General features: G+C 39.6%; 1 protein-coding gene and 1 long non-coding RNA gene across 3 annotated transcripts in view; one reads left to right on the forward strand and one right to left on the reverse strand.

Moving 5' to 3' along the window:
* The window catches only part of LOC138852718 (uncharacterized), a 299461-nt gene that overhangs the window by 182394 nt on the left and 90686 nt on the right, over positions 1 to 26381 (forward strand). The gene's annotated exons all lie outside the window — the stretch shown is intronic.
* Positions 13436 to 26381, reverse strand: part of Pdk (pyruvate dehydrogenase kinase) — a 57758-nt gene continuing 44812 nt past the window's right edge. For both annotated transcript variants that reach the window (XM_053781090.2, XM_053781091.2), the window contains one exon: positions 13436 to 24524. In XM_053781090.2, coding sequence (XP_053637065.1) covers positions 24342 to 24524 — 183 coding nt within the window. In that variant the 3' untranslated portion in view covers positions 13436 to 24341. The remainder of the gene's footprint in view (positions 24525 to 26381) is intronic.

The raw sequence follows: 26381 nt of genomic DNA on the forward strand, positions 1-26381 counted from the left end.
ACAAAGGTTACCCTCTGCCCCATCCACCACCCATCCACACGCAACACCCTCCCCCCCTCCCCCCCTCCCCCCTCACTTCGTAGCAACACAAACGGGCTCGCCTCCTTTATCAATAAACCCACACCACCTCTCAAACGTGCAGATGGCAGAGTCAAAACCTTAAACCCTGCCACCTCGAGCACTCTACCCTCCTTGAAATTATGCTCCTGTAGAAATACGACGTCCACTCTATATTTACGTAAGAGCATACGAAAACATTCCCTCTTCACTCCATTACACAGTCCATTCACATTCACAGTCATACACCTAAGGCCTTCCTAAAGCTTCCAACCCTTCCTCCTCTCAACCTTCCCAGGGCCTCCTGCCCCAGGGTCAACACATGATTTCGCACCATCCACCCCACCCCCCTTCTTTCAATGCCTCTTATCCTGGCTACCTTGAGAATATTCATCCTTCCTCCCAGACCTCTGCGCTGGCGTCAGGACATCATCTGAGTCTGACGCTGCCACTCTCTTCCTCGTGACGCCCTCCACCGCCATGCAGTCTTCCGATGATTCCTCACAGTGAACTTCAACCGCTACTGTTTCATGTTGCACAGAGCACGGTGACTCCTCTCTGTGCCTGCTGATTTCCTCCTTCCTTCCTTTGCCTGTCCCGGCACTCTCTCCTTGCAACTCAGTAACGGTCTCCCGGACAAGGGTGTCATCCTCCCCAGATGGAGGTAAAGTTTTCAAAACCTCATCGAGCTCTTCCTCCAGCGCCAGCACCTCCTGCTGGACTAGCACTTCCTCCCCTGTCACCGGCAAAGTGGCCATTTCTGGCTCAACACAACTTATGGCTCGCCCATCATTCACCACAATGGAATCCTCAACAATTTCACTCCACAGACGGCCACCTCCTCGGTTGCCCTTGGGACTCTCCACTACGGCATCCACACCTGTAACTGGTGCTCCACCAGTCTGCGCCATTCTCCTCCTCTGTTGCACACACGTCGCCGCCATGTGATCGTACTCCCCACACAGCCTGCATGTACATCGCTGCCCAGTATAAGACACAAGAATTTGGGTCCGGAACTCTGTCATCACAACGTAGGACAGGATCGGATGCCTCAGAGTCATTTTGAGGGAGAAAGTACCCTCCGGACGTCCCATGTATGCACCTGCCGCCCACTTGCCTTGGGTTGCCAGATGCACGGTACCAAATGCTTCAAACACGTTCCTTAAGTCCTCCTCGTCAGCCTCGAAGGGGACGTTGAGCAACTTCACCCACGTATAGTGGCGAGAGACGTCTATGAGACATACTCTTACAGCTGGGGTTGCATCTATACTCACATGCTCGAATTTCTTCACCAACGACTCATACACAGCCATCGAATTTAACTTGACAAAGATCTGATAGGCCCCATTCAGGGCCACACCATATACCTCATCATCTTGGATTCCATACGTCTCTCTTATGATCGTCGGAAGCAACACCTGCGCCGTAGAGGGGGAAATCGCCCCACAAAGCAGCTCAACGCCGACAGTATTCACTCTATGCCGGACACTCAGCGCCATGTTGTTGCTATGGTACCTGGGTTACCATTTTGTCCTAGGCACATGTCGATTAGACACTAGGCCTGGTGTGTGAGTTTGTGTGTGTATAGTGTGTGTGTATAGTGTGTGTGTGTGTGTGTGTGTGTGTGTGTGTGTGTGTGTGTGTGTGTGTGTGTGTGTGTACTCACCTAATTGTGGTTGCAGGGGTCGAGACTCAGCTCCTGGCCCCGCCTCTTCACTGATCGCTACTAGGTCCTCTCCCTCATTGCTTCCTGAGCTTGGCATACCTCTTCTTAAAACTATGTATGGTTCCTGCCTCCACTACTTCACTTGCTAGGCTATTCCACTTCCTGACGACTCTATGACTGAAGAAATACTTCCTAACGTCCCTGTGACTCGTCTGAGTCTTCAGCTTCCAGTTGTGACCCCTTGTTTCTGTGTCCCCTCTCTGGAACATCCTATCTCTGTCCACCTTGTCTATTCCCCGCAGTATCTTGTATGTCGTTATCATGTCTCCCCTGACCCTTCTGTCCTCCATTGTCGTCAGTCCGATTTCCCTCAACCTTTCCTCGTACATTTCCCTGAGCTCTGGGACTAGCCTTGTTGCAAACCTTTGTACTTTCTCTAATTTCTTGACGTGCTTGACCAGGTGTGGGTTCCAGACTGGTGCTGCATACTCCATGACCAGACCTCCCGGTGGATCAATGCCTGATCAACTAAGCTATTACTGCTGGCCGCACGTAATCCAACGTACGAGGCACAGCCCTGCCGATCCGGGACCTGATCTGTCCAGCTCCCTCTTGAAGGCAGCCAGGGGTCTACTGTTAATTTTCCTTATGGCTGGTGGGAGGCTGTTGAACAGTCTTGGGCCCCGGACACTTATGGTGCTTTCTCTTAGTGTACTAATGACGCTCCTACTTTTCACTGGGATATGTTGCAGAGATAGGATGTATAATCCTACGCTGTAAAATCCTAAAGTCAGTACCTGACCAACCGGGCTGTGGTTCGTACGTCAGCTTGCGTGAGGCCAGCAGTAACAGCCTGGTTGATCAGACCCTGATCCACCACGAAGCCTGGTCTCAGACCAGGTAGCGCTCCCCAGGACTGTAATAATATATAGTAATATGTCACTGATGTCAGCTAGGCCTGTATACCCTGTATATACGCTTGTAAAAATAAAAATTATTATTATTATTATTTATTTATTATTAATTATTATTTATTTATTTATTTATTTATTTATTAATTTGGAGAACAGCTGCCAGACTGAGTTTGGTGATAATTTATAGGACAAAATATACAATAATAAGTGGGTTTTGCAACAGAGTTTTATTTTGTGCATATTGTTATTTTAAGAACTATTCACCACTTAAATATTTTTATGAGTGGAAAGATGTATGTGGTCAAGTGCACGCCATATCCTGTCAGCGGCTAGGATTCAGTCTTTGGTGTTCCAATAATGTAAATCAAATAATGGCAACCCATTATCGTTCAGTACCTAGTAATTTAATAATAATAATAATAATAATAATAATAATAATAATAATAATAATAATAATAATAATAATAATATCGTTATTTACTACAAGTACATGTTCAAGGTATACAGTCCAAGCTGACATCAATGACGTACTACTATATAGAAAACCGCTTGTTATGCTAAGCATTTCGGGAAAATTAGGTCAATTTTGTCCCATAATGCGACCCATACCAGTCGACTAACACCCAGGTACCCATTTTGCTGATGGGTGAACATAGACAACAGGCGTAAAGAAACACGCCCAATGTTTCTACCCTCGCTGGGAATCAAACCCAGATTCGCCGTGTGAAGTGAGAGCTTTAGCCACCAGGCCATGTGGGATTTTGATAGCTGATGTGAGCACTTATAAAGAAGATTTTTTTTTAAATTGTTGGATAATAGGTATTGTGGAAATTTATTCGGTCCTAAAGTTCCACAGGGCAGATACGTCGTACAAAGATCCCAACAAGCCGCTAACCAGACTGAGAGTCGAAGATCAAAATGATTTTTTTTATGAGAGAGCCACAAAATTTGATTAACACAAGCCTATCCGATGTTATCCTGACGCCAAATGACTTCGAACAGGCGATAAATGACATGCCCATGCACTCTGCCCCAGAGCCAGACTCATGGAACTCCGTGTTCATCAAGAACTGCAAGAAGCCCGTATCACGAGCCTTTTCCATCCTATGGAGAGGGAGCATGGACACGGGGGTCGTCCCACAGTTACTAAAAACAACAGACATAGCCCCACTCCACAAAGGGGTCAGTCGTCAGTACTCAGTGGTCAGTCGTCACGTGAGGTCACAGACCCTGAGCTGCCTTGGGGATTAGTGTGGACGGTTACAAAGCATGGCTTGCTTCTGCAGTGTTTTAAAAATTGGGGTTGGAGAGTTGAAGGAGGAGGTCTTGCTTCTCCAGGAGGAGATTAGGAGGCTGAAGGTCCACCTCAATGGGTCTGGGAGAGAGTGTGAGGTGGCTGGAGTTGTGGGGAATGAGGCTTCTAGCAGCGAGGTGCAGTCTGTCTCTCGCTGTGAGGAGGCTGTAGTTGGGGTGGCAGCAATGGCTACCAGCAGTGAGGTGCAGCCCAGCACCTGCTACAAGTGGCGAGTAGTTCACAGTAATGGAAGGCGCATCAGAGTAAGGAAAGTTAAGAGTGAAGATCTGAAGGTAGGAAATCGCTTCTCTGTTCTTCAGGATGAATGTACTTCAGTGGCCAGTGAAGGTAAGGGTACTACTGCCCCTGCTAATGGAGGTAAGCGCATTCTTGTGGTTGGTGACTCTCAGGTAAGATACATTGACCGTGCTTTTTGTAATAGGAATAAGAAGATGAGAGATAGAGTGTGCTTCCCTGGAGCTGGTGTTGGGGACATTGTCAACAGGCTGGATAATATCATGTCAGGTAATGGGAGCAAGCCCATTATCTGTCTCAGTGCTGGTGGAAATGATATTGGGAAGGGTAGGAGAGAAGAGCTGCTAGATAAGTACAGGTCAGCTATAGATTTCATTAAGTCTAAGGGAGGGATCCCAATCATATGTAGCATCTTGCCTAGAAGGGGAGTAGGAAATGAATGGTTGTCTAGGGCAATTGGTGTAAATTGCTGGCTAGACAGATACTGCAAGGAACATGCAATCCCATTCATTGACAACTGGAACAACTTTTATGGCAAACATGATATGTATGCAAGGGATGGGGTACATCTCTCTGGGGCTGGGGTGGTAGCACTTGCAGACTCGATTGAGAAGGCCATTGGTGAAATGCCTATGATTTTAAACTGATGGAAGATAGAGGTATGGGTGTGTGTGGGAAACAAGCAGGTTGCAACACTTGGGTTGGAAACAGTAAATGTATAAAAGGCATTCAGCATGAAGTTATAAATAAAGACAATAGATCAGGTCAGCAAACAAAGGGGGACAGCAGAGGGCAGCAAGGGACTAGCTCCCTTAAGGTTTACTATACTAATAGCAGGAGTGTAAGAAATAAGATAGATGAGCTAAGATTAATTGCAAGTGCAGGAGACATAGATATTATTGCTATAACAGAGACCTGGCTCAATCTGAAAGATAGAGAGATGCCCTCTGAATGTCACATACAAGGATATAAATTATTCCACACTGACAGGGTCAACAGGAAAGGTGGTGGAGTAGCGATGTATGTCAGAGACAATTTAAATTGTTGTGTTAGACAAGATATTAAATTAGAAGCGTCAGCCACTGAATCTGTTTGGTTACAGCTTCTCGAGGGCCGAGAAAAACTAATTTTGGGTGTGATTTACAGGGCCCCAAATCTTGATAGGGAGTGCAGTAAACTTCTATGGGACGAAATTCGTAAGGCATCTACATACGAAAATGTTGTGCTAATGGGAGATTTCAACTATAGACAGATTGACTGGAGCAATTTGACAGGAAATTTAGAGTCAGGTGACTTTCTTGATACGATCCAGGATTGTTTTTTAAAACAGTTTGTGACAGAGCCAACTAGGGGAAATAACCTCCTTGACTTGGTTCTTGCCAGTAGGGAAACACTAATTAATAATCTTGAGGTTAATGATGAGCTTGGGGAAAGTGATCACAAATCACTCAGTTTTAATATATCATGGAATTCCCCTAATAATGGCAATCAAGTCTCCGTCCCTGACTTTCGCTTGGCTGATTTCATAGGACTGAAAAATTACTTAGGTGGGCTGAACTGGAATGACCTGACTAAGGGTCAGGTAGGTGGTGATGGTTGCCGATATGATGCTTTCCAGGGCATAGTTCTAGCTGCTCAGTCAAATTATGTTCCAAATAGGGAAATCAGATCAAACAAAAATGATCCTAAATGGATGAACAATAGATTAAAATATCTGATTGGTCAAAAGAGAGGCATATATAGGCAAATCAAAAGAGGAGAGGGGCAATTGAGAAATCGATATATTCAGTTAAAGAGAGAAATAAAAAAGGGAATTAGAAAAGCAAAAAGAGATTATGAGGTTAAAGTTGCAAGAGAATCGAAGACTAACCCAAAAGGATTCTTTCAGGTATACAGAAGTAAGATCAGGGACAAGATAGGCCCACTCAAAAGTTCCTCGGGTCAGCTCACTGACAGTGATAAGGAAATGTGTAGAATTTTTAACACATACTTCCTCTCAGTTTTTACACAGGAGGATACCAGCGATATTCCAGTAATGATAAATTATGTAGAACAGGACGATAATAAACTGTGTACTATTAGGGTCACAAGTGACATGGTCCTTAGGCAAATAGATAAATTAAAACCTAACAAATCCCCAGGCCCTGATGAACTGTATGCAAGGGTTCTAAAGGAATGTAAAGAGGAGCTTAGCACACCTTTGGCTAATCTTTTCAACATATCACTACAAACTGGCATGGTGCCAGATAAGTGGAAAATGGCAAATGTGATACCTATTTTCAAAACAGGTGACAGGTCCTTAGCTTCGAACTATAGACCAATAAGCCTAACCTCCATAGTGGGAAAATTTATGGAATCAATAATTGCCGAGGCAGTTCGTAGCCACCTTGAAAAGCATAAATTAATCAACGAATCTCAGCATGGTTTTACAAAGGGGCGTTCCTGCCTTACGAATTTATTAACTTTTTTCACTAAGGTATTTGAGGAGGTAGATCATGGTAATGAATATGATATTGTGTATATGGACTTCAGTAAGGCTTTTAACAGGGTCCCACATCAGAGACTATTGAGGAAAATTAAAGCACATGGAATAGGAGGAGAAATTTTGTCCTGGATAGAGGCATGGTTGACAAATAGGCAGCAGAGAGTTTGCATAAATGGGGATAAATCAGAGTGGGGAAGTGTCACGAGCGGTGTTCCACAGGGGTCAGTGTTGGGCCCCCTGCTGTTCACAATCTACATAAACGACATAGATGAGGGCATAAAGAGCGACATCGGCAAGTTTGCCGATGACACCAAAATAGGCCGTCGAATTCATTCTGACGAGGACATTCGAGCACTCCAGGAAGATTTGAATAGACTGATGCAGTGGTCGGAGAAGTGGCAGATGCAGTTTAATATAGACAAATGCAAAGTTCTAAATGTTGGACAGGACAATAATCATGCCACATATAAACTAAATAATGTAGATCTTAATATTACGGATTGCGAAAAAGATTTAGGAGTTCTGGTTAGCAGTAATCTGAAACCAAGACAACAGTGCATAAGTGTTCGCAATAAAGCTAATAGAATCCTTGGCTTCATATCAAGAAGCATAAATAATAGGAGTCCTCAGGTTGTTCTTCAACTCTATACATCCTTGGTTAGGCCTCATTTAGATTATGCTGCACAGTTTTGGTCACCTTATTACAGAATGGATATAAATTCTCTGGAAAATGTACAAAGGAGGATGACAAAGTTGATCCCATGTATCAGAAACCTTCCCTATGAGGATAGACTAAGGGCCCTGAATCTGCACTCTCTAGAAAGACGTAGAATTAGGGGGGATATGATTGAGGTGTATAAATGGAAGACAGGAATAAATAAAGGGGATGTAAATAGTGTGCTGAAAATATCTAGCCTAGACAGGACTCGCAGCAATGGTTTTAAGTTGGAAAAATTCAGATTCAGGAAGGATATAGGAAAGTACTGGTTTGGTAATAGAGTTGTGGATGAGTGGAACAAACTCCCAAGTACCGTTATAGAGGCCAGAACGTTGTGTAGCTTTAAAAATAGGTTGGATAAATACATGAGTGGATGTGGGTGGGTGTGAGTTGGACCTGATAGCTTGTGCTACCAGGTCGGTTGCCGTGTTCCTCCCTTAAGTCAATGTGACCTGACCTGACTAGGTTGGGTGCATTGGCTTAAGCCGGTAGGAGACTTGGACCTGCCTCGCATGGGCCAGTAGGCCTTCTGCAGTGTTCCTTCGTTCTTATGTTCTTATGTTCTTAAAGCAACATCAAAGAACTACAGACCAATAGCACTAACATCCCATATCATAAAAATCTTTGAAAGAGTCCTAAGAAGCAAGATCACCACCCATCTAGAAACCCATCAGTTACACAACCCAGGGCAACATGGGTTTAGAATAGGTCGCTCCTGTCTGTCTCAACTATTGGATCACTACGACAAGGTCCTAAATGCACTAGAAGACAAAAAGAATGCAGATGTAATATATACAGACTTTGCAAAAGCCTTCGACAAGTGTGACCATGGCGTAATAGCGCACAAAATGCGTGCTAAAGGAATAACAAGAAAAGTCGGTCGATGGATCTATAATTTCCTCACTAAGAGAACACAGAGAGTAGTCGTCAACAGAGTAAAGTCCGAGGCAGCTACGGTGAAAAGCTCTGTTCCACAAGGCACAGTACTCGCTCCCATCTTGTTCCTCATCCTCAAAACTGACATAGACAAGGATGTCAGCCACAGCACCGTGTCTTCCTTTGCAGATGACACCCGAATCTGCATGACAGTGTCTTCCATTGCAGACACTGCAAGGCTCCAGGCGGACATCAACCAAATCTTTCAGTGGGCTGCAGAAAACAATATGATGTTCAACGATGAGAAATTTCAATTACTCAGATATGGTAAACACGAGGAAATTAAATCTTCATCAGAGTACAAAACAAATTTTGGCCACAAAATAGAGCGAAACACCAACGTCAAAGACCTGGGAGTGATCATGTCGGAGGATCTCACCTTCAAGGACCATAACATTGTATCAATCGCATCTGCTAGAAAAATGGGTATGGGGTGCATAATAAACATATTAAATTAACTAAAACACTAGAAAAATGACAGGATGGATAATGAGAACCTTCAAAACTAGGGAGGCCAAGCCCATGATGACACTCTTCAGGTCACTTGTTCTATCTAGGCTGGAATATTGCTGCACACTAACAGCACCTTTCAAGGCAGGTGAAATTGCCGACCTAGAAAATGTACAGAGAACTTTCACGGCGCGCATAACGGAGATAAAACACCTCAATTATTGGGAGCGCTTGAGGTTCCTAAACCTGTATTCCCTGGAACGCAGGCAGGAGAGATACATGATTATATACACCTGGAAAATCCTAGAGGGACTAGAACCGAACTTGCACACGAAAATCACTCACTACGAAAGCAAAAGACTTGGCAGCCGATGCACCATCCCCCCAATGAAAAGCAGGGGTGTCACTAGCACGTTAAGAGACCATACAATAAGTGTCAGGGGCCCGAGACTGTTCAACTGCCTCCCAGCACACATAAGGGGGATTACCAACAGACCCCTGGCAGTCTTCAAGCTGGCACTGGACAAGCACCTGAAGTCAGTTCCTGATCAGCCGGGCTGTGGCTCGTACGTTGGTTTGCGTGCAGCCAGCAGCAACAGCCTGGTTGATCAGGCTCTGATCCACCAGGAGGCCTGGTCACAGACTGGGCCGCGGGGGCGTTGACCCCCGGAACTCTCTCCAGGTAAACTCCAGGTATTGGGACTTGAGTAGCTCACTCATTTCCTTGCTGTCATCTGTGTAGGTCCCATCTTGTTTAAGTAGGGGCCCAATACTGGACGTTGTTCTCGACTTTGATTTGGCATAGGAGAAGAAATACTTTGGGTTTCTTTCGATTTCATTTATGGCTTTTAGTTCTTCCCGCGATTCCTGACTCCTATAAGATTCCTTTAGCTTAAGTTCGATGCTTGCTATTTCTCTGACCAGTGTCTCCCTACGCATTTCAGATATATTGACTTCTTTTAGCCGCTCTGTTATTCTTTTCCGTCGCCTATAAAGGGAGCGCCTGTCTCTTTCTATTTTACATCTACTCCTCCTTTTTCTTAGAGGAATAAGCCTTGTGCATACATCGAGTGCCACCGAGTTAATCTGTTCTAGGCATAAGTTGGGGTCTGTGTTGCTTAGTATATCTTCCCAGCTTATATCGGTTAGGACTTGGTTTACTTGGTCCCACTTTTATGTTTTTGTTATTTAAGTTGAAATTGGTGAATGCTCCCTCGTGACTAGTCTCATTATGTCGGTCTGGGGCTCCACGCATATATGTCTGAACCTCAATTATGTTGTGATCTGAGTATATTGTTTTTGATATGGCGACATTTCTTATCAGATCATCATTGTTAGTGAAGATGAGGTCTAGTGTATTCTCCAGTCTAGTAGGCTCTATTATTTGCTGGTTTAAATCGAATTTTGTGCAGAGATTTAAAAGCTCGTGTGAGTGTGTTTTCATCAGAGCTGCCTCCTGGTGTTACTGCTGCAACAATATTATTTGCTATATTCCTCCATTTTAGGTGCCTTAAGTTGAAATCCCCCAGGAGCAAGATGTTGGGTGCAGGAGCTGGAAGATTTTCCAGACAGTGGTCAATTTTTAACAGCTGTTCCTGGAATTGCTGGGATGTTGCATCCGGAGGCTTGTAGACTACCACAATGACTAGGTTTTGGTTCTCGATCTTTACTGCTAAAACTTCCACTACATCATTTGAGGCATTAAGCAGTTCTGTGCAAACAAGTGACTCTGCAATGTACAGGCCAACCCCCCCCCCTTTTGCCTGTTCACTCTGTCACATCTGTATAGGTTGTAACCTGGGATCCATATTTAGTTGTCCAAGTGATCCTTTATGTGGGTCTCAGTGAAAGCCGCGAACATTGCCTTTGCCTCTGCAAGCAGTCCACGGATGAAAGGTATTTTGTTGTTTGTTGCTGGCTTTAGACCCTGTATATTTGCAAAGAAGAATGTCATCGGACTGGTGGTATTGTTGGTACTGGGGGGGGGGGATTTTTTTTTTCCGGCATTAGTATCTGTATCTGTTAGTTTGGAGTGGAGGCCATCGACTGTGGTATTAGTCTGCCCGAAGTGCCTAGGCACGATAGTGGCCATCTTTGTGATTAAACTCTTATAACATGTAAACCACACATTGTAAGCTTTACGAGGAAATAAATACTGTATTTCTATTTGTATTGAAGCGAGAGCTTTCGCCACCAGGCCATGGGACACCCCATGAGCATGTTAGATTGGAGTAAAAACGAATGATTTTTGTGAATTGCTGTGTTGGAGCGTGAGCTATTCATGATTAGCCAGAATTGAGTCCTGGAGGCGGGAAGTACAGTGCTCTGAATTAAGGGTGTTGATATGTTGTGGTATTTTTTTTAAATGTAATGTAGGCATGCCACTGGCAAGACAGTGACAGGCAGGTCACGCTGCCTTGATGAGAGGTGGCTGATGTTTTACCTGGAGTTTACCTGGAGAGAGTTTCGGGGGTCAACGCCCCCGCGGCCCGGTCTGTGACCAGGCCTCCTGGTGGATCAGCGCCTGATCAACCAGGCTGTTGCTGCTGGCTGCACGCAAACCAACGTACGAGCCACAGCCCGGCTGATCAGGAACTGACTTTAGGTGCTTGTCCAGTGCCAGCTTGAAGACTGCCAGGGGTCTGTTGGTAATCCCCCTTATGTGTGCTGGGAGGCAGTTGAACAGTCTCGGGCCCCTGACACTTATTGTATGGTCTCTTAACGTGCTAGTGACACCCCTGCTTTTCATTGGGGGGATGGTGCATCGTCTGCCAAGTCTTTTGCTTTCGTAGTGAGTGATTTTCGTGTGCAAGTTCGGTACTAGTCCCTCTAGGATTTTCCAGGTGTATATAATCATGTATCTCTCCCTCCTGCGTTCCAGGGAATACAGGTTTAGAAACCTCAAGCGCTCCCAGTAATTGAGGTATTTTATCTCCGTTATGCGCGCCGTGAAACTTCTCTGTACATTTTCTAGGTCGGCAATTTCACCTGCCTTGAAAGGTGCTGTTAGAGTGCAGCAATATTCCAGCCTAGATAGAACAAGTGACCTGAAGAGTGTCATCATGGGCTTAGCCTCCCTAGTTTTGAAGGTTCTCATTATCCATCCTGTCATTTTTCTAGCAGATGCGATTGATACAATGTTATGGTCCTTGAAGGTGAGATCCTCCGACATAATCACTCCCAGGTCTTTGACGTTGGTGTTTCGCTCTATTTTGTGGCCAGAATTTGTTTTGTACTCTGATGAAGATTTAATTTCCTCATGTTTACCATATCTGAGTAATTGAAATTTCTCATCGTTGAACTTCATATTGTTTTCTGCAGCCCACTGAAAGATTTGGTTGATGTTCGCCTGGAGCCTTGCAGTGTCTGCAATGGAAGACACTGTCATGCAGATTCGGGTGTCATCTGCAAAGGAAGACACGGTGCTGTGGCTGACATCCTTGTCTATGTCGGATATGAGGATGAGGAACAAGATGGGAGCTAGTACTGTGCCTTGTTCATAAAATAATATATTCATGATGAAATCTTTAAATGGGTCATATATTTTTATAATCATGTGAAAGTACTGAACCTGCCCGAAATACTCTGCATAACAAGGGACTTTCCATAGAGTACTGTCATTTATACATGTCAATTACTCAAATATCAGTTGTATACTGCGCTCCATTTTATAGAAATAAAACTGTTTGTAAGAATCATATAATGACTGGGAAATGGGAGGTATTCAGGTTTGATCTCAGAAGGGGAACGGTAACTTTCCCAATTTTTAAGATCAAAGCTTTTCACCTGCATTATTTAAGGCAACCCTTTGAAAAGATAAGATGATCATACAGGACTACAGAAAATCAGTTGTCTAAGTGAAATAATGTCCCATAATAATCAGTAAAAAAGTCAATGGTTAAAAAAATCAGTTGTCCCACAAGAAAGGTAATGCCATACAGAAGTATCAGACTGCTGTCCTGTTCTGACTTTTTTTTACCAACAAAGAAAAAGTGACCCAAAGAAGTTAACAATTTAGTGTTATGTCTTCAATAGCTATCTTGTCAGATGTGACTCTCCAAACAGCATCCCCACCCATCCTTCAGAGTGCAGACACTGTACGTCCCACTTATAGAATTCATGTCTGGTTAATCAGCTTCCAAGAATCACTTCATAAATATTACTTTGCTCGCACTTCAACATGCTAAATCAGCAAAACCACTTGTCTCCACTGTGATATGAAGGGAAAGATAGTTATTTAAAAAAAAAATAAAAACATACAGATAGGCCGTGCTTATACAGCAAGTTAGGTTTCAAGCTACTGCTGTAAGGCAAAAATCACTGAAACATGGCCTTTTTTCTCTTTCAAATGCATGAAAAATTATTATAATCAAAAAAGAAGCGCTAAGCCACAAGGGCTATACAGCGCTAATGCGTGTAAAAACCTGATAAAATGATAGCATGTTAAATCACCAAAACTGCTTGTCTCCACTCTGATCTAAGACACTCACATTAGTGAAGGGAAATGGAGGTATCTAGAAAAAGAAAAAATGTAGAAAGGGAGGGAAAGGAAATAAAAGGTATTTCACAAAGTACATCATCAGCCTTTATATTCGGTACATTATATAGTACATATGTTTGCTGAAAGTAATACAGGATAGAAAGGGAAAAGAAACGACTATTAGATCATAGAGCATGTATTTGCATGATAAATATGCATTTGTGCAATACGTACATATTATACATATGGACTAAAAATGACTGCACGCGTTACATAATCATGCTTCTACCAGATTTACTGTATAATGTGAAGCCAATTTGACTTAGTTTCTTGGAATATAAAAATACAAAATATAACCTCTTTCAAGATGATACAGCATATAAGTTCTGAGGGACATAAATATTTATGAAATGAATGATGAAAAAATTCATTCACAAGACCCAAGCAATAAATTTCTTTTAGGCATTTAGCAGATATACTAAAAATTCAGTCTGAGTGAATCTCATATTTGTATTGTGATGAAGATATACAATGATTCAGAAGGATGAAATGTGACTTTGATAAGTGCCACATATATGAATAACTCTTTAGTTGTCTCTGCATGGATTAACAAATCTTCTATGAATGTACTACAGTTTTTTCAAGATTCATGGCTTTCAGTAGCTCATCAGAAATATTTTCACACTGACAATACTTACAATGAATTTCTACATACTGTACTCTCTCTCTTACAACATTACTGTTAAATTCACAGGCATCAATATAATTTAATTTTTGTATTCACACCCTTCTAAACTACTGTACATTACACATGCCTCAAACAAATCCACATGAAAAAAATAAAACAAAAAGATGACTACTGCATCTTTCAGCCTACCAATGAGGCCATTTTCTGAATACTGGGATTAAGTCAAAATATACAGTAGCACAGTACTGTAAAATAAGACATTAAGACGAGTACTGTAACAGTATTCATATTTCGTTTTACTTTCATGCAAGTTTGTTTGTACTATTGTTTATTTCTTATTACACTTGTGTTTACATTAGCAGTACATATATAATGGCAGGTTGGTTGTATCTAAACCTAAAAAGATCATAGTTGTGAGTTAAGATTTACATCAAGGAGGCAGTGTTGATTTCTAATTTGATTAAAGCTAGTTTCCAGAGTACTGTATAACCATCCTCACAAATTAAGAAATATTCATGCAAATAAAGGAAATATACTGTAGGCCTATATTTCATTCTAGTTCCACACCCATGGCACTACAGTCTTAATTGTTGTTACATTATGCCTATCAGCGTACAGTAAATAAGACAAATAAACAGTATCTTTCATTATGGCTGTCAACACATCTTGTATCTAGTTAGCATGATTTACAAATTATTATCATTATATTAATAGGGAAGTGCTAAACCCATAAGAGTAATGCAGGGCTTTGTCAATGAGAGGTCATTAGGTTTAATTTGAGTTAGGGTAGCTACATACCATGGTACAAGTGGGGCTTGAACTCACAGCAAGGGGGTTGTAAAACTCCAAGCCAGCATGTAAGCCACTGGGCCAGCTGGCTACAATACAATTCATCCAACTAGGTATATTTATATACCATAGGGAGGTTAGCATGGGCCCTCCCTATGGTGTATAACTATACCTAGTTGGATGAATCTTATTGTAGCCAGATGGCCGGTGGCTTACAAGCTGGCCTGGAGTTTTACGACTCACTGGCTGCAGGTTCGAACCCCACCTGTACCATGGTTTGTTTGCAAGTGTGTTATTACGATTTCATGAGTCAGGGTAGCTACAATTTTATGGATCAACACATTCCCTTGAAATTATTTATAAAATATTCAAGTGATACTTCTATAAACCTCAAAATTAACTTGTTTTCGTGTATTACAATTTCTCATTTAATGCAACTAACTTATGCAGTAAGCTATACTGTCATGCAAAAAATATTTTTGCATTAATGAATATCTGGAGTATTTGCAGAAACTGTATAACCTAATTTAATAAGTGCAATAAAATGTAAACTTCAGCAGTTCATTTCCAATTTAATCAAGGATGGAAATGGCTTGACCAGAGTAGAGAGAATACAGTGTTGGACAATGCTAAATACAGTACTGTACAGTATATTATTTGAAGACTTAGGATAAATTATATAAAACAAATTACTGAAAGTGAAGGGTACAACATATTGTTATAAGGATTCATTGCACAAAATTACTGGTTTTGTACAATACAAGTTAGGTACACTGGTTTTAATTAAATTTAGATGTTCTGAATTGTGGTACAGTACAGTACCTGCTTGCATCACCACCACTTTATGCCATTGAATTTCTGCCCTGATGTCATTTTTTTTTTATTCTACCACATCGAAGTTCCTCCAGGAAAGTTCCATAATGATAGTGAAGGGCTCTTTGACCTGTCCTCCCTGTCTGTGGATCAAACCTAATTGTCACCTGCTCCCAAACACTGACTTCTATGAGTTCAGAAATTTCCCCTTAAATATAGTACAGGTTGGCCATCATTAATCCGGTAATCAGTTATCCGGTTCCATCAGTAATCCAGAACTAATTTCAGCTAGCAATTTCAAATTTCATCATTATACTGGCTCAGAAATTGTGTAGATGGTTGCAAATCCACAGCAGCAAGCCAGTGGAAGAGAAAGCAGTGATGAAAATGAAGATGTAGTAGTCTCGTTTGATAGGTTAATTAAGTGTATTCCAACCTAACCACTCTGTAATCTTGCAAACTCACTAATCCGACACACTACAAGTCCAGTGATGCCGGATTAGTGATGGCCGACCTGTAGTAGTAATAATATAGTAATACCACATCAAAGATGTTTAAAAGACCTTTGCATGATACAGAGGGCCCTGACTTATTATGTTCCGAGTGGTGTTTCATATTTACAGCAGTGTTGGCCTTTTGGATCCAATTAATTACTAATAAAGTGACTCACCTCCGATGGTGGGGACCAGTGTACATACTTAAAAAAGCTTAAAATAAGGAAGAAACATCCATTTCAGTGAGCAATACATTTTTAACCCTTTCAGGGTCGGGAGGCCCTCTCCTAAACTTCTCAGGGTCGGAATTTTTTTGAAAAAAGAAAAAAAATATATGAAATGATAGAGAATATTTTCTCAATCACAACGACACCAAAAGTATGAAATTTGATGGAAAACTTATGGAATTATGCTCTCGCGAAGTTAGCAGTCTCGACAATGTTTACGCATCAGCGATTTCGCCCAATTTGAGCCCTATTTTCGGCCAGTTCCCATGTACGTCAACAAAAATCATAACTCTTTTGCTAGAACTCCATTTTTTCTATTGAATGAGTACAAGAAACCACCCATTTACCGATTTCAACTATCCAATAAAGTGGTCTGAAATTGGCAATTTTTCCAATTTTACACAAATTTCAAAAGATGCCAATTTCTAAATAGGGTCCAGAATAAACCACAGACAGACATTCCTGGCACTAAAATAACATTTCCTCTGTTCATTAGTCACATTCCCAGGCCTCTGTTACATTTCTTTTGTTTTCCACTTTGAATTTTTATTCTCACAAAAAATAGAAGATTTACTGTTATGCAGACTACTGCATTAGTGTAGAAATGCCATAAATAATATCAGCACACTTGTGAAAGAATATTAGACTTGCCAGTTGACGTGTATTGGACGCATGGGTTGATTTATTTACTTTTGAACTTCGGCAAAAATCGAACATTTCTGCTACTTTGAGCTCAATTTCAAGGTACTTTTCATTGTGAAACCAATAAAAATCATCTCAATTTCCATAATATGTCTTCCATTCTATAAAATGAGACCAGGAAAACTAGAATACAACCATAAATAGCATACGAAAATAGTACACTGCAAAGTCGCCGTTCTAAACCAAAAACATGGTCGGAGTTTTTTTTTTTTTTTTCTCATTATGCAGTGTGCTGCAGGATTTTTTTTTATACTGCGCACACTGACCACAGACCCATTCTTTCATATGTAGCCCTACCAGCTTTCTCTCGCTAGATTTGAAGGCGCTAGAATTCATGAGTACTAGTACGGCACCATCCCTGGCGTGCAAGCCGTACTAGTATGGCAGCAACCTTGAAAGGGTTAAATACAGCCTCTCTTTACTTAGTGACATACTCATTTACCGACGCCTTGGACTTACGACTGGCTCTCTGACCAGTAGGTATACCTAAATAATGTATATTAGAGCTTACGTATTTCCTCTATTCTGTTTATAATATACAGTACACTATTGTATTAACATTTAAAAATATACCAAAAATTTTATAAAAGGTGCAAAGGTGACAGTAAAGCAATATCAAAGATGGTCGACACAAACCCACTACTTTTATAGTTTGCTCCTTGCTTAGTGACAAATTCGTTTAAGGATGTGGTCTTAGGAACGAAACTCCATCATTGAGGAGAGGTTGTACTGTATTATTTTTTTTTCTTTTTTAACAAGTTGGCCATTTCCCACTGAGGCAGGGTGACCCAAAAAGAACGAAAAACCCTAACAAAGAAAAAACTTTCATCATTCAACACTATTACTATTTATTATGTTTTTTGATTAATACGTACACAGAAATATTAATTTGAAAAAGCATATTGAAGATAAAGGATTAGGTAAAAATTCATACGAGAAAATTAACAAATATTAGATGTGGAAAATTAAAGCTCAGGAGCACATTAATACATTTTACATTGTTTCTAATGGGAAAATAGGCTCCGAGTATCTAACATTCAACCTATGATCAATTATTGAGAATATGTTATTGTTGCAAGTTGGATCCTACCCTATTATTACTACTACATTCGTGAAGAGATGATGGGTGCTAAACTCATAGGCGTCATCAGGTTTTATCTAGGAAAGAAAACAGCAAGTCCAATTCCTTTGTTCAAGTCCCACAACTGCATTCAGGGACTTGCGAAAATGGTATGCCTATAAATACATTTTTATGTACTGTATTTATAAAAGTTTTTACAGACATTTTAACCAAAAACTGGCATGGTCAGAACTCCTGGTTGTGCCTAAGATTTTTCAGTATTCATATGTACAATTTTCATTTATCAGCTATATAAAATTAATTTTTTTTTACTTTCCAAGAGAAAAACTACCATATTATAGTAACTTTAAAGTGTTCCCTTTTAATTTCAGATATGGTCATAATCTTTCATTTTCAACCCAACCCACACATTGAACTATACAGTCGATATGAAAAAGTTATCACGAGTGCTCCAAACTTGTGTGCGTTTTACCACAAAAATTTATCGTTAATATCATTGTGCACAGAGGTAAATAAGAGCATACTGTGCATGGAAGATCCAATTTGGCTTCATCAAATGGTTATTTGGATATTACTCACTGAAATTAAACTCGGTATATATAAATCAGTTTGGAAGGCTCTGAGCTGCAGAATGCACATGTGAAATTTAGGTTCATTTCCCAGCACACTGACTTAGTTTCCAGTAAAAGATGACCTCAGTCTGATGAAGATTTGACTCAACTAGCACTGAATAAGGTAGTTTTAGTATTGGATCTCCACTTTGACAGTGATCATTTAGAACTCCTGGCAGAAAAACAAATATTTATAATACACACAACACAGTTAAATATTAATATATCAAGTTAAAACAACCAGCATCAGTTAAGAATCCCATTAAATTACAGTCAAAAGACTTGCCTCTGAGGTCCCTAAAGGCACCTTGGTAATTGTAGAAACCACGGTGAAAGTGGAAAGGCCTCAGCTGTTGGCAAACTGTTAAAAATGTGTTCCACAATCAGCTGCACATATGTTACATAGAGGGGAGCAAGAGCACTTGCTAGCCCAGGGGGTGAGCAATTATTTTGGCTGGCAGGCCACTTTATTAAAGGTAGTACACTCTGCAGGCCACACTTCATACAGATGCAAATACTGTACATAATATTAATAAAATCCTTGTATTTGTCAATAAAGAAAACAAGGACAATATTAATTAACAGATTTCTGTTAAATAAATACATCACTGAGCTTTTTCTGCTTCAGTAAGAAGCAAAGAGAAGACTGAGCTTATCCAGTGTTGTACCCCCAGCATCAACACACGATTTCTCGTTTAAATGCAAATATATATGCTTAACTGCCCATATAACAATGTGAAGAAGCCCCTGCATTAAAGCAAATAGTTATTGGTAGTACAATTGCCCTGGTAGTGCCTATACTTTAGATGTGATTCAACCAGACAGAAAAATTACTTAAAAAATTCATGGGAGCCCCAGAAGAACAATGACAGCAGCCATCAAACAGATTATGACAGGTCATTAATGGAGGCATCAGCAGCTGAATTATTATTCATTTTGTTTGCATCATACAGCTCATCAGCAGAGAAATGAAATAGTATGGTATAATTACCTGTTTGTCTATTTGGATAGAGTACCCAATTTGCAGCTTCAATGTCAATAAGGAGGCGAGGCGATAAAATTATGGAAATAAGTGCAACCATTGTCTATCATTCAACCAAAGCAATGAAAGAGTACCAAAGAGGAAGGTCAATAAATACAAGTGTCTAAGGAACAACCTGGTTGGAAGCCAAGATATTTAAAACATGCTGTGAAAAAATTCGGCAAGGTCATCATGAGTCCAACCCTCCCAAAAGAAATGGAAAGTAAAGCTGCAACAATATCAACAATTTGGGCAAGGATGAAACCAGGATCCCCAAATTGTCTCGAGGTAAAGAGAGGATAAAACTACTGAAATGAGGGCAGTACATAGTTGGATCCTCGGTACTGTTGGAAACGGGCATGCTTCCTTACACCTGCTGCCCCTGCTCACCTAGCAGTAAGTACAGTAGATACCTGGGTGTTAGAAGATTGCTGTGGGTCACATCCTGGGTAAATAAGAAGTGAACTACATGAAGTGATAGTGTGAAAAAATGTGGGATTTGAGAAATACACTTTCATTGAACAAGATATAGAAATAAAAACAAATAGCAAGTGATTTTTTTTTTTAATCAGAGGGAAGTGCTAAACCTATAGAAGTCACAATGCACCATGGAAATAAGAGGAATTCAGGTTTGACCCAAGGAAAAAAGGTAAGTCTGGTTCTTTAGGTCAAGAGCCATTTACCAGCATCAAGGCATCTTCTATGAAGGGATGAGGCAGGTTTAACTTTCACTCTAACCCATCCTAGGTAATCTAGGATTAAAAGTTTGTAAAAGAATGTATCAGAAAAATGCATCCTCTAGTAATCTATTGGCTTTAACATAATGAAAAGCTGAGGGACTTTTGTGGGGGTAGATTGCAGGATAATAATGCAGGCCTCGAGTATGAGAGCTGGCATGGAGAGCTGCAAGAATGCAATATATACTAACAGAGGAAGGAAGGGCTCTGGATTGAGCTGGTCTGAGAAGTTATGGCACTATCAGTACTTCAGAGAACAATTAGATTGCAATAGGGCATTGTCAGGTCACCTGTGATATGTCATGATCCAAAAGAAATGTGTGGCTATAATTTTACAGGATTGCTAAAAGAGGTAGATACAAGTAACAAACAGGCAGCAAGACACCAACAAAACATATGGTAGAAACTTTCCAATGCACACTTAGCATTAGCCAGATATGAGCAGCCTATTGTTTCAGTAGGATCAGCACCTGATCTCCCATTTTACCTCCATCAAGGAAAAAATTGTTCACCAACTTGTTGGGAATTATAGAAAAGAAACACAGGAGAATCTCAGCCTTTGCATTCATCCTTAAATGTTAAGGCCCATTATATGAAAAATAAATAAGCCAAGGCATCCCAAGGTAACAGACTAATCCCAGGTCTCTATTATAATCATAACTAAGCACTAAACCCACAAGGATCTTACAGCACTGCCCCTGGTCTCAAAAGGGTAGTCATGAGAGTAAAACTGTTAAAGTAATGGTTAACTTAATATTTAAAAAAAAAATTCTGAAGCCACAATAAATGAGAATTTGTTTTAATCATTAAAAACTTTAGTTTACGTAATATCCCAATAAGTTTCGTGGTTTATTTAGAGCATAGTAAAATGTCACTATTAAATTAGAAAACTAACATTTCTAGATTTGTTATAAAATTCCAAATTCTCTCTCTTTCCACTAACATAACTCAAATGCACATTTCCCTTTGAAATGCTAATGCTTTTGTATTTATGATTTCTACCTTGGAAGATTCATAGTGTTCTAACAAGACTTATTACAAGGCATGGGCTGCATCATCTATAACATTTATAAATTTGAACTATGTTAAGCTACCCTTGGTAATATAATAAAAAAAATACTAAAATAAAAAAATACACCAAGGGCAAGAGAAGAATCCCTTCTCTACAAGTCATGGATGTCATACGAGAAGCCTAAAATGCCAGGAGCAAGGGGCTAGTAACCCCTTCTGTACTAATTTTTAACGAGTTTTTCTTCTTTTTACCTAGTTTCTTTTTTTTTGGGGTCACTTGTCTCTTTGGGAGACGGCCGAAGTGTTAAAAAATAAATAATAATGTACCTTTCAAGATATACTTACGAGTAAACAGTCAACCACTTATTTCAATTCAGAAGACAGATTTAAAAAAAAAAAAAAAGGTATATTTTACAAAAATCACAAATTTAAGCATTTACTTAAGATTAATAAAGAAATATTTAAAACTGCCACATAATAATTACTTTCATGCAGACTTAAATTTTGAGCTCAGCACAAAAATCAGTACATAAAAAAAAAAGGTAGCTGTTAGATATAACAAGTGTATCCTATGTGCTAAGTTGCTATGTGTATCTTGCTTAAATGGCAAAGCAGAGTAATTTAACCAATCATTTTGTAAATAGGGACAATTCTGTATTATAAGTTACACAATTTCTATTATATTCACAAAAAAGAGCTAGATCCATATGAATCATTCAGCACGTTATGAGGAGTGGTATTCCGTAGGGCACTTCTAAGCTCAGAAACAATGTGTGTATGATTAGGGATACAAATTACATAGTGTGATCCAAATTACAATTTTACAAAAAAATAAAAATTATTTTATGTACAAATGTACTCAAGGAACATTTAAAATATATAATCATATTAAGTAACACCCAAAATATAGACAAATCAAGACAACTACAGTGAATTCTCAACAGACTAAAAGGGGGAAAGGGGGCTGAGAGGGTGTCCAGTCAATCCTGGGAAAGATGTCCAGTCAATCCTAACTAGACTGTTTTTTCCCACGATTGCAACAGCAACAGAAATTTGGGTTTAATGAACTGTCCGGACAATGGACTCATCCCCCTTACACAAGACGTCTTCTCTACCACCCACCCCTAATAGAGAGGAAACATTCACTAATTCATTCAACTGCAGTCTTGCCATAAGTGTCCTGACAGTTCAGACTACTCTCCAAAATCTGTTAAATAGATATAATGTATGGTACAATAGTAATATAACACATTCAAAATAAGTATTTCCCTTCTGCTGTAAGGCAATGGCTATGAAAATTTACCAATTTTCACTGGAGAGGCCAAAGAAAGGACTATTTACAATACAGTGGACCCCCGGTTAACGATATTTTTTCACTCCAGAAGTATGTTCAGGTGCCAGTACTGACCGAATTTGTTCCCATAAGGAATATTGTGAAGTAGATTAGTCCATTTCAGACCCCCAAACATACACGTACAAACGCACTTACATAATTGGTCGCATTCGGAGGTGATCGTTATGCGGGGGTTCACTGTACTGTTCATACAGTATATACACTGATTTCATAGTTTTTCATAGCACAGTATCCTCAAATATTTGAATGCTTTTTCTGAAAGAATTTTCCTTCATTACTTAAATTAAAACTGAACCAAACAAGTTCCACACTTAAATATGGGCAGTACTGCTTCGCATTATCACACTTAATGAAAAAACTTACTTTTAAAATTTCAAGGAATGTTGTACATTAATAATTTTCACTCAGTGGTTTTAGCACTATCCAAAAATGTAAACAATGTAGAAAGTGAAAATATAAAAGTGACTGCATTGATCAACTGGAATGCATACCACACTACCATAATTCAAATGGCCAACATGTTTTAAAACAGCCGACTATTTTGAGACGTGTGACACAGGAAAGCAATACTGCTTATCAGGGAAGTTATGAACACATTACTCTTCAATTCTAAATAACTTACTTTCATCAATTTCTGGTTCTTTCACAACCAAAAGAAAAATCAAGTAATCAGTATTCATCAATTAAGAAACAGAATTTGATAACTAAAGAATATAAAGTCGAAATACCATGGTTGGAACAATACATCAAAAACTTGCACTTAGAAGAGGACCCTCATCATGATATTTTGGACCAAGAGGTTCTTCGCTTAAGTGCACTTTTTTTTTACTACACTGTACGAATATCTAGACTACATACAAAAAATTCAATCCAAATCACTATATTCAGTAATCAATACAAAACCAAACTTAATCCATGTCTAGATTTTCAAACTTGTTCTTAAATGCTATCACCACCCTTGAAATAATTCTTGAATAGACGAGAATTTTCTATGTATTTTATAATATCACACAACGTTGAAATTATTTTACTGCCAACTGTTTATAGTTGTCCAAGTACAAACTAGGTATCACTAGCATATTCAGTTATTTCAATGATCTATTAATGATCATCTCCTTAGTCTATATTTAACTAAGGGCATTTCTATATACATATCTACAATATGTATATCACCTTTTAAAATATCTGATATTTTATAATTGCATTTAAAATGTCTTTCTGGACATTAATAAATATCACTGTTTACCAAAAATGCTTTACAGATTGAAGTTTTCTGAGAGCTTTGAAAACAATCACTTAAGTAAATTTTTTATCTTTGGTATAGAAGAGTCTTACAAAGTAATATTTGTATCAACCTCTGTACAATATGTAAAGTACATTGTACTGTAAGCATACAACTACAGTGAATACAATGCTTTAGACTGGTAGCTGATACTAGCATTCTTTAAGGTGTATGCCATTATATTTTATAAACTTTATTTAAGAGACCTTCTGTTTGAATGCTGCAAAAATTCATAAAATGTATATTCCCCTTTGCTTTTTAGTACATCACTAGCTTTCAGCCACTAAGAGAATTCTTTCCCTGATTATGTTTGTTGCGGGAATTAGTTGAAAAGGGGCGAATGAACATGGCTGAATGAGACTGTGAAGACCAATCGTGGGTTTGAACAGGAGTAGAGTACTGCCTCTGACAAGTCTTGTTATACACTGGAAGAAGTTCATTGGCTTCACTTGAGAGGGCCTGTATAAAAAAAAAATTACAATGAAATGTGAAGCAAACATCTAATCAATGCAATAAAACTCCACTGCACTGCACTGCACTAATACAATAAATCCTGAGAGAAGTAGAAAGTATGAAGCACAAATGCTAAACCTAACCAATACTGTTGTATTTTTACATGGCATATGTAGGTATGCAAAATAAAAGTGAGTGAGGGGGAGGGGGGGGTGATTGGGAGCTTATAAATTTTATTTCAGCAGGTTCCAACCTCCCTTTAGTAATACTATTGAAAAAGGAGAGAGAAAAAAAAAAAAGGTTGGTACACAGCAACCGTCCAGGGAGTGCAAAACGGAAGCCTGTATTTGTTTTACATGATAGGATTGCTAGTGTCTTTTCTGTCTCAAATATGCAAGATTTCAGGTTCGTCTTGCTACTTCTACTTACACTTAGGTCACACTACACATGCATGTACTCGTATGCATATGTATACATTCATAAGAATTTTCTTTTGATTTTATCTTGATAGTTGTTGTTCATATTACTTTTCCTTTCATAACCATGGGGAAGTGGAATAAGAATCTTTCCTCTGTAAGCCATGCCTGTTGCAAGTCAACTAAAATGCTGGGAGCAATGGGCCAGTAACCCCTTTTCCCGTATAGTTTATTAAAAATAAAAAATAAAACCATCAAAGTGGGATGATGGAATGTGCATGGGTGTAGTGTGAATGATAAAGATGATTGTGGATGTTATGAATGAAAAGAAGCTGGATGTCCTGGGGATAGAATTTCATTTGGGTTTCTAACAGAGTTAGAGGTAAGGAAGGAGTAGCAATAAAGTTGAATGATAAGTTATGACAGGAAAAGAGGGAATATAAATGTATAAATTCAAGGATTATGTGGAGTAAAATAAGGGTTGAATGTGAAAAGTGGGTTATATTAAGTGTTTATGCACTCCCAACATTTTGGAAAATGTTGGGAGAGTGCATGGAGAGTTTTGAATTAAGCAAGAGTACCTACCTGTAGTTGGGGATCTCTATGCTAGAGTGGGTAAAAATGTTGTAGAGGGAGTAGTAGGTAAATCTGGGGTGCCAGGGGGTAAACAAAAATAGGGAGCCTTTAACTGAACTGTGTGTTGACAGGTTTGGTAATAAGTAATACACGTTTTATGAAAAAAGAGTATGTATGAAATATGATATAGCACATAATGAAAGTAGTTAGATTATGTATTGGTGGATAAAAGGTTGATGGGTTGGCTTCAGGATGTACATGTATATATTGGGGCAACAGATATATTAGATCATTATTTAGTTGTAGCTACAGTTAGAGTAAGAAGTACATGGGACAAAAGGAAAATGGCAACAGTAAGAATGAGGTGAAAGTTTATAAACTAAGGGGAAAGGAGGAAGTTATGGCGAGATATAAGCAACTATTGGCAGAAAGGCGGGCTAGTGAAAGTGGAAAATGGGGGGGGGGGGGGAGAGTGGAGATAAAGAGGGATGGTATAGTTTTAAAAATGTAATGTTACAATGCGAGGCTATAGGAGGGTGGGTGAAGGAGGAAAGAGGAGTGATTGGTGGAATGACGAGGTAAAGGGAGCAATAAGAGAAAAAGGTAGCTCATGAGAGGTTTTTACAAAGCAGAAGTGATATAAGAAGGACAGTATATGGAGAGCAAAAGAAAGGGGAAGAGTGGTGAGAGTGCAAAAGGAGAGCAAAGGATAGAGTGGGAGAGGCACTGTCAAGAAATTTTGCTAATAAGAAATTTTTGGAGCGAGATAAACAGGTGATGAGGATAACAAAAATTAGGTGATGAAAAAAGCGATATCAGATTGGAGGGAAAGAGTATGGAGGCAGTGAATGTATTCAGATATTTAGGAGTG

The sequence above is a fragment of the Cherax quadricarinatus genome, chromosome 15 (assembly GCF_038502225.1).
Source record: "Cherax quadricarinatus isolate ZL_2023a chromosome 15, ASM3850222v1, whole genome shotgun sequence".
NCBI classification, from domain to species: Eukaryota; Metazoa; Arthropoda; class Malacostraca; order Decapoda; family Parastacidae; genus Cherax; species Cherax quadricarinatus.